The 16,852-nt window shown below is 41.3% G+C and overlaps 1 protein-coding gene across 2 annotated transcripts in view; it reads left to right on the top strand.

Moving 5' to 3' along the window:
* Nucleotides 1-16,852, top strand: part of TTC7A (tetratricopeptide repeat domain 7A) — a 182,558-nt gene that overhangs the window by 70,747 nt on the left and 94,959 nt on the right. For both annotated transcript variants that reach the window (XM_074144216.1, XM_074144215.1), the window contains 3 exons: nt 3,015-3,072; nt 6,457-6,529; nt 13,564-13,724. In XM_074144216.1, the coding sequence (XP_074000317.1) occupies nt 3,015-3,072; nt 6,457-6,529; nt 13,564-13,724 (292 nt within the window). The remainder of the gene's footprint in view (nt 1-3,014; nt 3,073-6,456; nt 6,530-13,563; nt 13,725-16,852) is intronic.

Below are 16,852 nucleotides of genomic sequence, written 5' to 3'. Positions count from 1 at the left end.
CCCTCCTCTGTTTTCAAATGTGACTTTAGAACTTCATATTTAGGTACCAAAATGTTGCTGAAGATCCTGTTCACTTTTGGTGAGTCTTAAGCTCCTTTAAAAACTGAGTGCTTTAGAAAATCATGGGCTCCTAAGGTGCCGTTGCAAAAGTACTGTGTCTTAAAGGAATAACTGCTGAAGTTTCAGAAGCTTAAAATCCCCTGTGCTCTCTGCCTTATTCTGGTCAGACTCTGCTTTGCAGGTTATTTTAATCTAAGTAGTAAGTCATCCTGCGTTCCAGTTGGTAGAACTGTAGCAGCCTTGCTTGCAGTGGGTGAAGTTGGGTAGAGGCTGAAGAATTCGTTAGTGCTGTCAACCTTGGAGAATGGAGCACAACTTTTAGAAATTGTCAGACCCGCCTAATTCTGTCTCCTTGGTGCAAGCTTTTCTTTGTCTGAAGTGAGACCTTTTCAGTGATACAAATGAGTTGCAGTGATGATGACTTCTTTGAATGATTCTATGGGTAGGGCATCCACAACTTCTCTGGGCAACCTGTTCCGTTGTCTCATAACCTTGATAGTAAAGAATTTCTTCCTTACATTTGATCTAAATCTTCCCTTTTTTAGTTTAAAACCATACTCTGTCCAATCACTACATGCCCTGGTAAAAAAACTCTCTTCATTTTTCTTATAAGCCCCCTTTAAGTATTGAAAGGCCACAATAAGGTCTCCCTGGAGCCTTCTCCAGGCCGAACAACCACAACTCTCTCAGACTTTCTCCATAAGAGAGGCGTTCCATCCCTTTAACCATTTTCATGGCCCTCCTCTGGACCTGCTCTAATAAGTTCATGTCTGTCTTGTACTGGGGGCCTCAGAGCTGAACACAGTCCTCCAGGTGGGGTCTCAGCAGAGCAGAGGGGGAAAGTCAACTCCCCTGACCTGCTGGCCAAGCTTCTTTTTATACATCCCTCCCAAAATCACTTTTCTTTCCTTTTTTTTTTTTTTTTTTTTTTCCTAATTTATCTCCTTTAGCTGTAAAGGCCCTGTAAATGGCATGGTTAACTTGCAGCATTGTCAAACACAAATTTCGGTGTGTTTATCCAAGTCAGACACAAATCTAGAGACAGACAACCAGGATTCCAAATGAATTGTAGCTGAAGATACAATTCATATTGTGGGAGGTGGGACTCACATACTATTTCCCAGTAGTGCAGAGGCAAAGCTGACTAGTTGTAGAATAATCACTTCATTTCCATAACATATTTTGTGCTCTTTCTGAACATCAGTCAAACATCTTACCAGGTGGAACCTAAAAGTTCTCTTGGCTTTTCCATTTGATGTTTATTTTGGGGTGCAAACAGTAAAACTTCTTTCAGTGTTCCTCATTGTGTGGCATTTCCAGAACTACTCTGTAACTTACATAAGGAATATTGTAGTTTCCATGAGAAACAGAATCAGACATATTTTTCTGGATGAATGTTTATAGCTATGATCAAGTCCTTTCTAGTGTCTCAAGCATTTTTATGTTTACATCAATCTTGATTCTTTTAATTGTTTCTCTGAGTTTCCCTCCTCTGTTACCTTTTCCCAGTATTTGGCAGTGGACCTGAATGCTCAATTTAAGGCTGTTAAGAATGAAGTGTTTCCTGCTACTTTTAATAAATGCTGCATTTTGCATGAAAGCCCATGTCTTCAAATTTATTCTTTAAACTGCAAATTTTTTGTTCCATTTTTGCTATTTAGAGTAGAATTTGTGGCATAAGCAATTTTTGATCTTTATGATTTGGGAAATCCTGAAGATTGCTGTTCCTCCCAAATGAACCAGGTGTTCTGAAGAACTGTTGAAAGACGTAGGAATAAAAAAGGTCTGATCACTCTAACTACTTTGGCAAAATAAATTACTTTCAAAGTTTCACTCACTAGCATGTTGCAGAATCCAGAGAAACTGTTTACCTTTGTATGTCTGGTGGAAGAACACAACTCTTTCCTCTTAATAACTTTTAAGAATACTTGACTTTTATCTGGTGTTGTTGCTTAAGTATATGCCACCCTATTCTGGAGCTTACACTGACGATGTATGAAGTCAAATATATTCATAGGTGGATGCTTGCTGATGGATTCAGTACTCATCACTTCTTTGCGCTGTTGATCAGTAGGTCTCAAATTCAGGGTAGGCAGAACAAGAAACAACTGCTATGCAAAATCTGAAAACTAAGAACCACAACAAGACAGCCAATGTACTTCTGAAAATTATCGCTAGCTCTCCAGATACTTTGGATCTGAGAAAGCCATGCTTCTCTAAGCTCTTCCTCTGTTCCCCTTGCTCTTGAAGATGATGGTATTTTATGATACCCTTGCATAACAAGAACTTGATTCTTCTTCTTTTATGGTTTTGGCTAGGAATTAATTCACACATTGAGAAGTGAGCTTAGTGGGCAGAATCCTTTAGTCAAGCAATTAGAGGCACCAAGGAGGGCATTAGTGGATAATGCCACACCTGAAGTAGCCTAAAAGTCTTTTGTGGTCTCAAGGGAGGTGGTGTGTTGTCAAGGGTTTTGTTGTAGAGCTGTAAATTTGGCTCCTGGTGTTCCCTGTTCAACCTGTAACACCCTCCTACATGAGGATGGTGGTGGAGAAGGTCTGTATCTGAGTCAGAATATGCTGCTAGTTACTGCTTTTAGCACATACACCAACCTGGCAGAGGGCCTGTTATGCTCTTAGTATCTAGTTATGCCCCCTTCTCCTCCTAGACCCCTTCAGTGGCATATGTAAATAAAACATGCTTTGGCGTTTCAGACAAGGGAGTTGGAAGAGTCTTGAATTCTCAATTTCATTTTTATTAAGGTTAAAATACGGGTCTTGTGCTGTTCTTTAAAAACAAAATGGCATGTTTGCCAGCCATGAATGTACGCATCACGGTATTTCCACAGTTTTTATGCTCCCAGTTTGAAATACTTTGTGCATGTGTAACTATTTATTTATTTAATCTGAAACATTGGTTTCAACTCTTAAATGGCATTGTATCTTGTCCTACAGCTACTCTGAAGGGCACTCAAGATGAATTAAACAAGAAAGCACTTCAGACTTTGGAGAGGTGAGTAGGAATCTTGCAGATACTTGCATTATTTATTTCTTTGGATGAATTTAGAATAATTGTTGGTTTTAATGGGTTTTTTTCTGTATAAGGCTTCCTTGCCTGAAAGTTTAAAAACAGTTCAGTAGATTTCAGCAATAGTCTGCCAAAACTATTCCTGTCATGGCTAAATTATGGCAGCAATTATTTGGTTGAATATCCAAGGTAAGAGTACCTGTTCTGCCATTAAACAGAAATAACTTTAGCCCCAAATTAGCTGCAGCGAGATCTACAGTGCTGGGAGATACAGCTTCCTCACCTGATGTGGAAAGCTTGTTTTGTCTCTGTTCTTGTGTGAAGCAGGCTTAAACTCCTGTTTCCCTCATGGTGGGAAAGTAGCTTCAACACCAGGGTACAGGCTGCTATGGGGTGACCTGGCATCAGTGCACTTCCCAGGGAGGGGATGGTTGCTGTTCTAATGAGTGTTTGCATGAGCTGTTGTATGAAAAGGGGTCTACGGACCTAGTGGTACAAAGTCATCACCATTCACCTGTTCTTCACCACTGTATTTTGTGGGGAGTCTGATCCAATGGCTCTGCCCTGAAATTATCTGTGAATTAAACTCCTCTGCAACAACAGGTACTTCAAGTAAAACTGCTTGGGTTAAAAAATGTTTTTGTCTGTTCTGTTGTGGTAGAGAGGTGAAGTGTGAGCTCCCGACCCAGCTACAGCTAAGTTACATCACCCAAAATATACTAGGTGGTGTTTGGACAGTTAACATTGTAAATGCCTACAGACTTCAGATGGCAACTAAATGGAAGCTTATATGGTCTAAGTCTTCAGCTGAAGTATCTAATTCTGGGTTTGCTGTGATCATACATTACAAAAGTGAAGAAAATTTGAGATCTCTGGTATCTCAAAGTACAAATGTAGCAGGTTGAGCATGTTACTGGATCTTAACTGTTTTGCTGATGCTGGGCAAGGAGTCGCCCGGCATGTTTGTCTTGCACTGGCTTTGCAGTGATTGCAAGAGCATGTAGTAAGCTGAAACCAGAGATGTGATTCTAGATATTTACCCTAAGGAGATCTGAAAGATAAAATTCTAAAAAGCGATTTATTCGGTCACTTTTTAGATCAGGAGTATACTTTAAGTTACACTAGTTCCTGGACTCCAGTGTAGTACTTTAGCTACCGCACAATTTTCATGTAATTGCAGTGCTGCAGTGCTTTTAAAGTGCATTTATTTTTATCCTTTGACCTTTCCTACTGGCTGTGACTTGTTTTCATGGTATCTTAACTCTAGCTAGGAAGCAGACAAGCTTGTAGCCACACATTAGGTACTCAAGCTTCAGCCAACAGGGATGTTGTGACAGTGAGGTGGTTACTAGTGTCTTCCTAAATGCCTGACTTTGATTTCTTTTTTTTCTTTTCCTTGTTTTTCACCTGTTTTTAAAGTGCACATATGATTTCTCAGGCCATGATTTAGCTTGTAGTCTTCTTTCTAAGTGGCCTTTTCAGCTGGAAGCTTGGATCAAATATTTTTCTAATACCTTTTGAGGAAACTGAACAGTAAAGTAGCAACCCTCTGTTTCTTTCCAAAAGCACCATTAATCTCTTCTTCCATACACCCATGTGAACTTTCCACTGTTATTTATTGTTGGAGAGGTTACTGAAGGTTTCACAGGAGCTGCTTACTAAAGTGGCAGCTCACCCTGCTCCAACAGCTTAGGGCAAAGCTGGGTTCTGTCTTGTAGAGTCTTGTTTTTGTTTTGGTTTTTTTTGTGTTTTGTTTTTGTTGTTGGGTATTGGGGTTTTTGTTTTTTGTTTAAAATGAGGGGAGAAATTAGTGACTTGCTTGTACTAATTGCTCCTCAATGTTTTTGGCATTGCTTCAGAATCCTTGAGTGCTACCTTGATTTGCAGAGCTACAGGACACATTCAATCTGTGGTTTGGCCAAGAAAGGTTGGACTACATGATCCTTGAGGTCCATTCTAACCTGGCATTCTACAATTCTATGATTTATATTAAATTAATTAGTTCTAGAGCCATTAGTTACAAAAGTAAACTCCAACAGCTTCTTGCTCGCAGGCCAAGATGGCATTTGAGAAGTGGCTGCTATTGAAATGGTGTGTGATTTGTTTCCTGAAGTAATTATTTGATTTTTGTTTCTTTGTTTGTTTATTATTAGCAAATAAATAGTTTTGGCAGGGTTTTTAACCACCAGCCTTGTCAGCCTGTCGTTTATCCCTCATAAGGACATTAATCGTGCTCACTTTGGGCAGGGTGATGCAGGTGCAGGCTTCCCTGGTGTCCTGGAACACAGCCCAGAAAGAGGTTAGGAACATCGTTTGGCTATGAGGGACCTTTCTCTTCCCCATCTCTCCCATATGAAATGATTTCCCAGTGCCACAGAGCTAGGAGTGAGCTCTGTGGGTCAGCAAGGGATGATCCACTAGTCCCTGGGCTGGGCTAGCAATGTGGTATGAGTCCCAAAACTCAGTCTTCACGTTGCTTTTGTCAGTGGCTTCTCCACAGGCTAGCAAGCTCAGACTGCAGTTTCATGCTTAGCATAGTCTGAGAGGGACAGTTCTGCCCCGGTTGTCCATCCCTATTCCCTGCCTTGCATAAGCCTCTGTGAAGGGCCTCCACATCTGGTTCTGGAGACACTGCAGCCCTCAATAGCCAAGGGATCACTGCAGTGCCCACTGCCAGCCATGGACTAGAAAGTGGTATCTAAGAGGTCCAGACTTAAGAAGTAAGGGCCTTGGTTTTTGTCCAGGCTCAGCTCCTGCCATCAAATTCTCGTTCCTCCCTCAGTGTATTCCCTTTCCAAATTAGGAGTCTACTGTCAATGATTAGACTAGAAGCTGCAGGGTGGAGGATGTTTTGTGTGTTTGGGCACCAGCTCATGTCATGGGCTCCTGATCTTTAGTCCTGTACATGCTCATAGTCACAATAATAGCAGAAACAAATATTACTTTTTCAGTGCTAACCTAACCCTCTCCTGTTGTTTGAAAAGTGGCAATATAGGAACAAATTGGACAACTATCTCCCTCACCTAAACTACCTAAAGATAATGCTTTAATGGGTTTATCATAAGTTAAGAGCTACTTTCTTCATAGCAGTTATTGACGTTCCAAAACTTTAAGTGGCATTTAATGAAGGAGCATGTAAGTTTCTGGCACTTGTGTTTCTCATACTCGTTCCTTTGAGCCTGGCTTAGCCAGGCCAGCATTGATGTGCTTTTTGTCTAGTTTCGGTGTGCTCCCCTGTTACTGGACCAGTTTTCTGTAGGTGGGGACTTGTGTTTGTTCTGTGCTTGTGTGTGACTCATGACGAAGGAGTTTTGCAAAGTACAATCTAACAGTCACTTTTCTTTTTGTATTGTGTGGTCATCCTTAAAGAGCACGTGACTTGGCCCCGGAAGATCACCAAATCATCCTCTACCTATCACTGCAGCTGGCTCTTGTCAGACAGGTATGTGCAATAATTGGCAATCACTGAGTCATGAGAGGGTGGGAGAAGGACAGTCCAATTGAATAAGACCCAGGCTTGCTAAACAAGGTCCCTTCCTTCCTACATTGTAATCAATAGCAATCAATCAGAATATGTTTGTGCAAGACTTTTTAATTTTTTTTTAAATAGTAATTCTATAGCACATGGAATGACCACTGCTAAGGCATGCATTCGGCTCTAACTCGTGAGCAGTGCTGTTCCTGCTTGGAGCAACTTTGTCTGGGTGGGGTGAGCGAGGTGTATTTATTCCTGTTCCCTGGGTATCATGCTGTGTCCTGCTGCAGGCCACTCCAAAGGCTCTCTCATGACTGCTCCATTCTGTATCAGGCCGGATTGCACGCTCTCTGCACTGGGGATTGGTTTATTCCATACTTGGGCACGTTTGGCGTTAGGCTTTGATGGGTGCTGGAGCTCTGCAGCGAGTGGGATTAGTTGGCATTTGAATGTTGCTGCAGGTGTTAACTCATAAAAATAAAGCTGATGAGAAAATACACTGCACTGCCTATCAGAAAAAACATTTGGGCTGTGCTTTATTTTTCTGTCCCTTCTTTTTATAATTGGGGTGTGATTTATTTCTCTGTCCCTTCTGTTTAAAAGTCAAAATCTTTATTGGAACAACCCCTATTTTTCAAATGCTTATCTAGCTAGACTTGAAATTTCATCATCATAGTTTCCTTCTTTGGCAGGCTTTCTGCTTGCTGCAGTTTTCTCTCCTCGGTCTACACTACAGAGTCAAACAGTTGGATCCTTCTTACTTTCCTCAGCTAATTAGGGGAGCTGTGTGTTCATTAGGTTAAGCTAATTGTTCCAAGAGAGCACACTCTTGATAATGTCACTTTTGTAACCCTTTCATAATGAGAGCAGTGTGTTGTGAGGAAGCCTGCAATAGAAAAGGATAATTAAAATAGCTTATTTAAATTTCTCATCTGCCTACTGGCTGCTTTATGAGGCAGTTTGCTCAGGGTCTTTCATTAAAAAATATCCGGCTACCCTTCTTTCTCTCACAGCTTTTGCCTCTTAGGGAAGTTGTCTGATTTGCTGCCTCTTCTGCTTCTTGCCATGAGTAAAAGCATTGCAGCCTTTTAGCTGCTATCCTTAAAAATAAAACCAAGATTTTTGTGGTCATTGGTTCTTTGTTGGTTTCACCATTATTGGTCCACTGCATTTTAACTTATTACCCTTTCTTTTTCTCCAGTTGTAGCCTGTCTTTACGGTGTTGTTTCACGTGTCTCATTTCATCATTTCCTTTCCTTTCCCTCTTGTTCTTTCCATTCAGTCTTTTGTCCTCATGTTCACTTTCTATTTTGTCAACCTCACCTGTGTATTTTCATCCTTGATGTTCTGCCAGTCACCCCTGCTACCATAGATGTGTGATCTAAGTGTGTTATGTAGTGTCAGCCTGGCCCCTGCAATGCTGCTCCTGCTCTTCTCCAAGTGAGATATAAATCTTTAACGCATGCTTGGAGAGAGAGGAGATACCTGAGACATCTTTATTTTTAGACTGCTGTAAAATATCCTACCCTTCTTTTGCCAGTTTACTTAATGATAAACATTTGGTAATGCATTTTTAATATCCTTAATTATTTCAAGTATCTAATATATTCTCTTTCTGATTAACTGAAAGATAAATGATACCTTTTTTTGATAGATTGCATTAACTATTGAATATTGCAGTTAGGGCTTTCATCAGGCGATGCTACAGTACCAACAAATCAGGCCATTGCTACACAGTAGGTTATAATATAATACCTGACTGTTATTCTCAAGAAATAGGCCTTTTTAATTCCATAGTCAAGGTCAATAAAAGAGGTAACCTAACCCAACACTGAAAAATCTAGGTATCAGCTTGCATAGATAAGAGAGCGTTTTCATGGAACAAAGCAAGAGAGGCAGCTGGCTGGTAGAGTGCCAAGCAAAGTTGGAGCATTTCATCTTCCTTGGAAGACTCTGTAAAATATTTCCAATAGCACTTTTTCAGCATTAGGCAAGGAAGAGGGGAAACGGAAAAGCATAAGCTTCCCTCTGACATGCAATGAGGACATGACAAGAAGAGGAATGGCTATAAAAGGTTTTTGCAGAGTTGGCAGTTGAAGACCACCAGCAACCAAAATGAAAGATGATGATGTGCTTTGTACTTGTGTTTGTGTGTGCGGCTTTGTCTTAAAGAGCACCAGAGTCACTGGGAGGACTCCAGTGACTCCTGGAGGGTCTAGAATCATAGAATAGTTTGGGTTGGAAGGGACCTTTAAAAGTCTAGTGCAACCTCCGCTGCAATGATCAAGGGCATCTTCAACTAAATCAGGTTGCTCTGAGCTGCATCCAGCCTGACCTTGAGTATTTTCAGAGACGGGGCATCTACCACCTCTCTGGGCAAACTGTTCCAGTGTTTCACCACCCTCAGCATAAAAAATGTCTTCCTTCTGTCTGGTCTAAATCTTCCTTCTTTTAGTTTAAAGCCATTACCCCTTGTCCTTTTGCAACAGGCCCTGCTAAAAAGTTTGTCCCCATCTTTCTTATAAGCCCCCTTTGAGTATTGGAAGGCCGCAATAAGGTCTCCCTGGAGCCTTCCCTTCTCCAGGCTTAACAACCCCAATGCTCTCAGCCTTTCTTCATAGGGGAGGTGTTCCATCCCTCTGATCATTTTTGTGGCCCTCCTCTGGACCCACTCTAGGCCAGACCCACAGCATTTTAGGGTGGGTTTTTCAGCAAAATACAGAATAGAAGACTCTTTCCTGTAAGGAGGTTCTCAATCTGGTTTTCCCTCAAAGTTGGAAGTGCTGTGAGGCCGAGGTCAGTATTTGCTGTGGTGGCTATCTCCACCTGCAGTGCCTGGCTGGCAGCCGGCCGAGCCCATCGACAAATGAGACTTGTAACTCCCAACTCCCTGCAGCTGGTTCTGCTGCTTCTCCTGTTTCTGTGGTAACAGCATTTGGATCAGCAAAAACAAGGTAGAATGAACATTCTGAAGCTCACTGATTTTAATGTCTTGCCTTGTTTATTAGCATGCCAGTTTCTATGGAAATGACTCTAGAGAGTCAGCGCTCTTGTTAATTTTAAGTGCTGGTTCCGTTCTCAGTTTGGGTGGTGGTGTTGTTTTTGCCCTTGAATGCCATGTAAATCAGTATCGGATACATAAAAACAACATATGGGCGTTTCATACCATTTTAATACTTGATTTGATTTGACCTTTCTTTGCGTGAAAATAGGAAGGGAAAGACAGCCAGGGGCCAGCAGCTGAGAATTAGAGGTCTCACTTATCAATTTCATATGTGGGCTGCCAACAGACCTGAAGTTTCAAGTGGCAATATCCAAAAAACACCGTCTTCCAGAGAGCCTGGATGTAAAAATAAGATAAACATCAGTTAAGACACCACAGAAAATATTTCAGCTGTTTTCTCCACAGTTTCTATTCTGGTTTCAAGAAGGCAAGACTGCTATCTTTTCTTTGCCCCAGGAGGTGCTTCCTCCAGTGACTGCTGAATGTGGGTAGTTCTGGTCTGTTTTCTCCCAGACCAGCTAGTGCCTCCTTTGCTGAACAGCAACATGCTGCTTTTCTGTCTAGGTCCTGGCCTAGATTTTTCTGGTGATCAAAACCAGCTTGTAGTAAGAATTAAATAACAACTTAACTCACATATATGTCTGCGCCTGCTTTCCTGAAGTTCTGGTGGACTCTAGCAAGTCTGTTTTCAGTGGAAGCTCTTGCCAGGCAATAAAGATTTCTCCTTTCTATAATCCCTGTGCTATAAAAAGAGATGGAGAGGATAGTTTTAATGGTTAATTAACTGTAATTCACAACTGATGTGAAATTATGAGGCCTGAAAACTCCTCTTACGAGATCCTGTTTCACTTAGCATTCTAAGTATGCAAGGGCACTCTAGTATTGGGAATTATTTTTAATGCTCATACTGTTTTCCTTTTTATACCTACAGTTGGAACATTCCAGCATTACTTTTAAGAAAACATATAGCATTATTGAAATAAGTCCTATTATATGAGAAGCATCCTAAATAATCCATATTGTGGTATTATTTTGGTAGTGCTGGAAGATGCTATTTCTGGCTTACTGCAGTATCTTTGGTTCCTAATCAGTGTGATCTGAATATACCTGTGTGCCATGCAGAACACGTGTGGTATGTTTATTAACAGAAAGATGAATCAGAGAAGGGTAACATCTTCTAATTACAGGTCCTGTTTGGACTTCCATTCCAGCTGAAATAAGATTACTTTGAAGCACAGCACTTGTAGGGAATTTAAACTGGCAGCCTACCTCTGATGCAATCCTGAAGTTTCAGGGTGCCATCTGGGCTGCTAGCTTTCATCTTTCTCATATTACATAGTTACTTAAATAAATAAGCTGTGGCATCTGTCAATAGATTGATGATCTCTGCTTTTCAAAAGAAGTTTGTGTTGACTGCTGCCAAATGTCTTGCTTTTATTATTCTAGAAATTTATTATGTATTTTATTGTACCTGGGCTGTTGTAGGTTGTTGTTTTGTATAATGCTTCCTGTAAAGGATTAGAGTCTCCTCATATTATTTATTAGAGGGTATTTTTTCTTATCTGTGTCTTGTCCACTGTTTCTAATTATGCAGCAGTCCTGTGTAGGCTATAAATTGTGTTATAGCACTGAGGAATCATTTGGGGATTACGTTAAACAAAAAGGTGTCATGATTAACTTCCAAAACCAGCCATTGCCTGTGGCTCTGATGGTACTAGAGGGAAGCACTGGAATTAAATGTAACTATTGCAAGCCCTATGCTATGGAACAGGGGAAAATTATTTTAGATTATTTCTATTTGCACAGTATGTGACTGCCTGTTCAGCAGGCACAGGTTTTCAGGAGCAACCACAACTGACTTGTGTTACTTCATTTCACGTGTGTTGCGACAGAGTCGGAGAGCTTCCTTGATACTGGCCTCTGTTAGGGGTATGAAATTGCAGTTGTGTGATCATCGGACATGTACACATACAAAGCAAAGTCTCAGTGACTTAGTTTGTATGCTTGTATGCGAGTAAGGTCAAGTATCCTTGCAATTTTGAAGTCCCTCGGTAAAGACATTAGTTGCAAGTATCGTTCTTTGTCTGATTCATAGCAAATTAGGATCACCTTCCCAAGTCTTTGAATAGTTGGGTTTGGAGGCGACCTCTGGAGATCACCCAGTTCAATCCCTGCTCAAAGCAGGGTCAGCTGGAACAGGTTGCTCAAAGCCCCGTCCAGTTTGGTTTACATATTTTCTTTTTCTTCTAAAGAACTTATTTTTACCCAAACTTGGAATTTCTTGATGACTACTTGCGCAGGTCTGAGACAAAGGAATAGAAAAAATAAGAGATGTTTTTAGTCCCAAGTACGAGAAGAGTCTTGATAACAGCTTTGGTTTAGTAAGTCAAATTTATATACCTCTGGTATATGTACTGAAGAACTTCGTGGACAGGCAGATCTTGGCTAACCACAGTCTCATGCCTTTGGTACTCGTTCCAAGTGGTTTTGTCATTGCTAGTGTTTTTACGTTGTAAGAAAATGTGTCCTAGTAAGCTGCTGAGGAAACATTGGTGATTTAAGCCAATGTGTTTACCTTTGCAGTAGGCTATAACAACACATGTGGTTAAAGTAGCTCCACTGACAAGTAGTGATTCATTAAAGCTGAGCACTCAGTCATATATCCCAACCTGAATCTAAGCCAGGACATTCAGCAGTTTTGAAGCTGTGGGCCAGATGCCAGTTTGGGGTTATGTCTGTGGAGCAGTCGCACTGATCTCCAGACTTGCATGGAGTCACCAGTAATAGAGTAGTTAAGTACTTTGGCTTGCATAGGCACAGTAAGAGTGAAATGTCTTTTGGACATTAGAATAAAGTTGTCCCATGAACAGACTATGTACCATGCTCCCAGAAGTGTATCTGGGATCTAGATAATCAGCAATCTGGGATCTAGATAAGTTGTAACTGCAGGCAGCGTAATTGTTGCTTTCCTTAGTTATGTACTACTTGTTTTCCTGAGAGATCTGTGGAAGCAATGGAAATTTGACACTAGTGGTATGCGAAGGCAGGAGAATGTCTGCAGAGCTTTGCTAGGTGGGAAGTTCTTATAGTAGGAAAGGAGCTACGTTCTCCATCCCTTAGGGGAAGGAGAGGGAAGGTTTATATGAGGAAAAGAAATTTATAGATTTTTCTGGTTTGTTTTCTGCAGGTTTCCAGGACCAAACACAGATCTGGAATAATTCAAGTAACAGCAATTTCAGACACAGAGAATCTTAAAGAAAATCCTCCCCATATAAACTCATTAATAGCCAAAGGAAAGAAAATCTACTAAGAAGTTCCCTTTTGAACAGATAGACTAAAATAGGGTATTAGATCACAAAGAGTATGTGATATACTTGCATTCATTATAGATGTTTTCTGCCAAGTGAGACTTGATTCTAGTAGTGTGCTGCTGCTGTGAGTGTCAGGACTGCTCTTTACATCACTGCTTGCAAAGATATTTCTTTTTCTGACAGCATTTTGAATCTTGACTCTTTCATCCTTGAACATGCAAACTTAATTTTTATGTTCTTGATCCAAATCATAAAAGACCTTGTACAGCCATCACAAGAGACAAAATGCAGCAGAGATGTATAATGCTCTCCCCTAGGTGAAGATCCAGCCACCCATTCTAGAAAATGGAGTTGAGAATTGGGCCTCTGTAGTGGATCTGTTTACAGCATAGAAGCACCATGTCAAAGTAAGAGGGGGTTGACTAGATCAGGTCTGCTGCTCCTGTTTATAAGCAGTGATTTAGTAATGCTGCAGACTCTTCTCTCTAGAATGTATGGGTTTTTTTCAAGCAGTTCAGTCTGTTAATTTTGTCAAACTGTTCAGATAGTAGAAGTCTTTCTCATAGGTGCTTAAGTAGGATTTCTTCAGGATTTCTAATGACTGTATTTGTTCTTACTTTTGGGATATAATGGAGGACTGAAGGAGAAATGTGTTCTCTTTTTCTTTCTACCCCACCTCCTCCCAGATTTCTGATGCTATAGAACATCTTCAAGAAGCACTGCAGCTGTGCAAAGATGACATGAATTCGCTTCATCTACTGGCCCTCCTCTTTTCAGCTCAGAAGCACTATCAGCATGCACTGGATGTTATCGACATGGCTGTTGTTGAGTACCCAGAAAGCTTTAGGTAAGAATTATTGCATGATGCAATACATCCATTCAGGAATGATATGCTCACTTACTCTGTTGTTCTCAATACACAAAGAGCCTGTTAAATCAGGTGTGCTACTGGTATGTCACTCTCCTCCTGGGTGTACCATGAAGCTAAAACATATAAGGCTCGGGGTATTCTTTTGGTTTTCTATCTTCATGATCTTTCTGTTTTTAAAGCTAATCTTTGTGCTTATTTGCTTTTCCAGTATTTGTCTTTCTGTACTGTGCTGATGCTGTCTTCTCCCATATCGATCCCTGTACTTTTTCGTATGTCACTTTAGATGTGAAGAAATGAGTGTGAGCCAAGTGTGATTTGAGGGGATTGAGTGCACCCTCAGTAAGTTCGCAGACAACACCAAGTTGGGTGGGAGTGTCGAACTGCTGGAGGGTAGAAAGGCTTTGCAGAGATATCTGGACAGGCTGGATCAATGGGTTGAGACCAACGGGATGAGGTTCAATAAGGCCAAGTGCCAGGTCCTGCACTTGGGTCACAACAACCCCAGGCTTGGGGCAGAGTGGCTGGAGAGCTGCCTGGCAGAAAAGGACCTGGGGGTGTTGGTCGACTGTCGGCTGAACATGAGCCAGCAGTGTGCCCGGGTGGCCAAGAAAGCCAACAGTATCTTGGCCTGTATCAGGAACAGTGTGATGAGTAGAACTTGAGAGGTGATCGTCCCCCTGTACTCGGCACTGGTGAGGCCCCACCTCGAGTATTGTGTCCAGTTTTGGGCCTCTTACTACAAAAAAGACAATGAGGTGCTGGAGTGGGTCCAGAGAAGGGCAACGAAGCTGGTGAGGGGTCTGGAGCACAAGTCTTGTGAGGAGAGGCTAAGGGAGCTGGGGTTGTTCAGCCTGGAGAAAAGGAGGCTGAGGGGAGACCTTATTGCTCTCTACAACTACCTGAAAGGAGGTTGTAGAGAGGCGGGGGTTGGTCTCTTCTCCCAAGTCACAGGTGACAGGACTAGAGGAAACAGCCTCAGGTTGCGCCAGGGGAGGTTCAGGTTGGATATCAGGAAGAATTTTTACACTGAAAGGGTTATCAAGCATTGGAATGGGCTGCCCAGGGAGGTGGTTGAGGCACCATCCCTGAAGGTGTTCAAAAGACGGGTTGACATGGTGCTGGGTACATGGTTTAGTGATGGTTTTTTTGTCAGAGTTAGGTTGATGGTTGGACTAGATGATCTTGAAGGTCCCTTCCAACCTAGATGATTCTATGACTCTATGATGATGTCCATCTGTATCACAAATAATTGTATATTTGGTAAACTTCCTAGTTGAAGACAAAGAAATTCTTCATGTATTGGCCATTCTTTTGATGTTCACGTATGACAAAATTTTCTGCAATAGCACAGCTGGGGAAGAAGATCAAATGAAAATCACAAGCTGTAATAATGTATAGCTGAAAGGATGGTTTGGCTGCCTAAGAGCAGGTTTGAACCAGCGCAGACTTCTTGGAGCCAGAGGTTTTCACTGTTCTATATTTGACTCAGTCCTTCATCCATCCGAGGGAGATAAATTGAATTCCTTATGATTTACTGTCATGACCTTTCAAAACAATGAATTTATCTGTTCTGTGTGAAAATGAAAGCTACTATAATACATTCTGGTGATCACATACTAGTAGAGTTTCTCAGTCAAACTGCAGCAAAACCTGTTGCATTGCTGTAAGACCAACTTCCATTGAGAATTTCCTGTATTTACCTGATATTTTAAACCCATGTAGCACTGTCTTTGGATAGCCAGCTTTCTCAGTGGAGAGAAGGAGCAGTCCAGCAGCTGAGTGGGACATTGTCTAACCCAGAGCAAAGGAAGGTCCAAGTGAAATCGAGGCTATCTAAATGTGAGCTTGAATGCTTTAGGATCTTCTAGAACTACGGTGCTATATCAGCATGTAATGCTTTTCATTGTAAGCTGCATGTTGCCATTTAAAATAGCTCTGCTGCCTGTGTTTTTGAGGTTACTTTGTGTACGTGAGGAGCTAAGACTGTCAGTGCACATCTTTGAGAACAAAGTGAAAATTAGTAATGGAAAAGCTCTTAAAATTATGCCAACATCTCTTCAGAGTGTGAACATGGGTATGATTGAAGCAGGAGATAACTCCAGTGGCTGCTAAATTGTGTTTTGTGGTTTGAAATTAATAAGCATAGTAAAAAAACCTCATGTTGTACAGTCAAAAATCACATTATGGAGGTAAAGGTCAGATGTACATTGAGGACTACAAACACTCAAAGACAGATAAGACAGAGGTGGAAGAGGAAGAAGAAACTGGTTGTTGATGTGAGGAGCTGAGTATTTACCATGTCAGATGAACCAGCTGCTCCATCAAGTCCTGGATCTTTCCTCCAGCACTTACTGATAATTTATGCTTCAGGGGAGGACAAAACAAAGAAAATATGGTGTGCAAAGTAGCTGGGAAAGCTGCTGGGGGGGTTTCTTTATGCTGTCTGGTAATCTGGTTTCCCCAAAGTCAGAAAGAATATAATCTCCTATGCTTCCATCAGTGCCAGTCTTCATGTGCAGAAAGACCTTGCAAGGAGTAGCAAAATAGGTTGTTTCTGGTAGAAACAATTAATATAGTGAAACGCACAAGTTCATGCTTTCTCCTAGACACAGACTTGCTAGATTGTGTGCTCTTGGAAGAACCCCTCGTTGCTTCCTGTGTGCACTGTAGTATGTAATACAGTTGGCAGCGAGACTCATTCACAGGTACAGAGGGATGCAGGAGTAGGTGCTGGCTTCTTGCCTCTGCTGATGTGACTAGCCTGTCTCAGTGTGGGTCTTTCTCCAAACCAGCCAGCAAATAACTGATGAGTGAGGGAATAGAAAGAGTATCAGATTTGCAAGACAGGAAAAAAAATTTAAAAAAAGCATTTCTGAAGAAAAAGAACAGGATTCCAATAAGGGGGGGAAGCAATAAGAGTAATAGAATACATCTATAGTTTGTACCAAATCTGAAATTGTTCCAGACTTTCTAGAGGTCTAAAGTGCAGTTTATGCTAGGAGGGCTTTACTGCTTTGTAAAACCTCTTGGAGGGGAGAAAGACCTGATGCTATTGTGTATCTCCAGTTGTTACTGCCTTATAGAAAAATTGTAGTAAATTTTAC

This window comes from Numenius arquata, chromosome 2, assembly GCF_964106895.1.
Source record: "Numenius arquata chromosome 2, bNumArq3.hap1.1, whole genome shotgun sequence".
Taxonomy (NCBI): Eukaryota; Metazoa; Chordata; class Aves; order Charadriiformes; family Scolopacidae; genus Numenius; species Numenius arquata.
The sequence above is the reverse complement of the archived record's forward strand: the minus strand, read 5'-3'. Positions and strand labels throughout refer to the sequence as shown.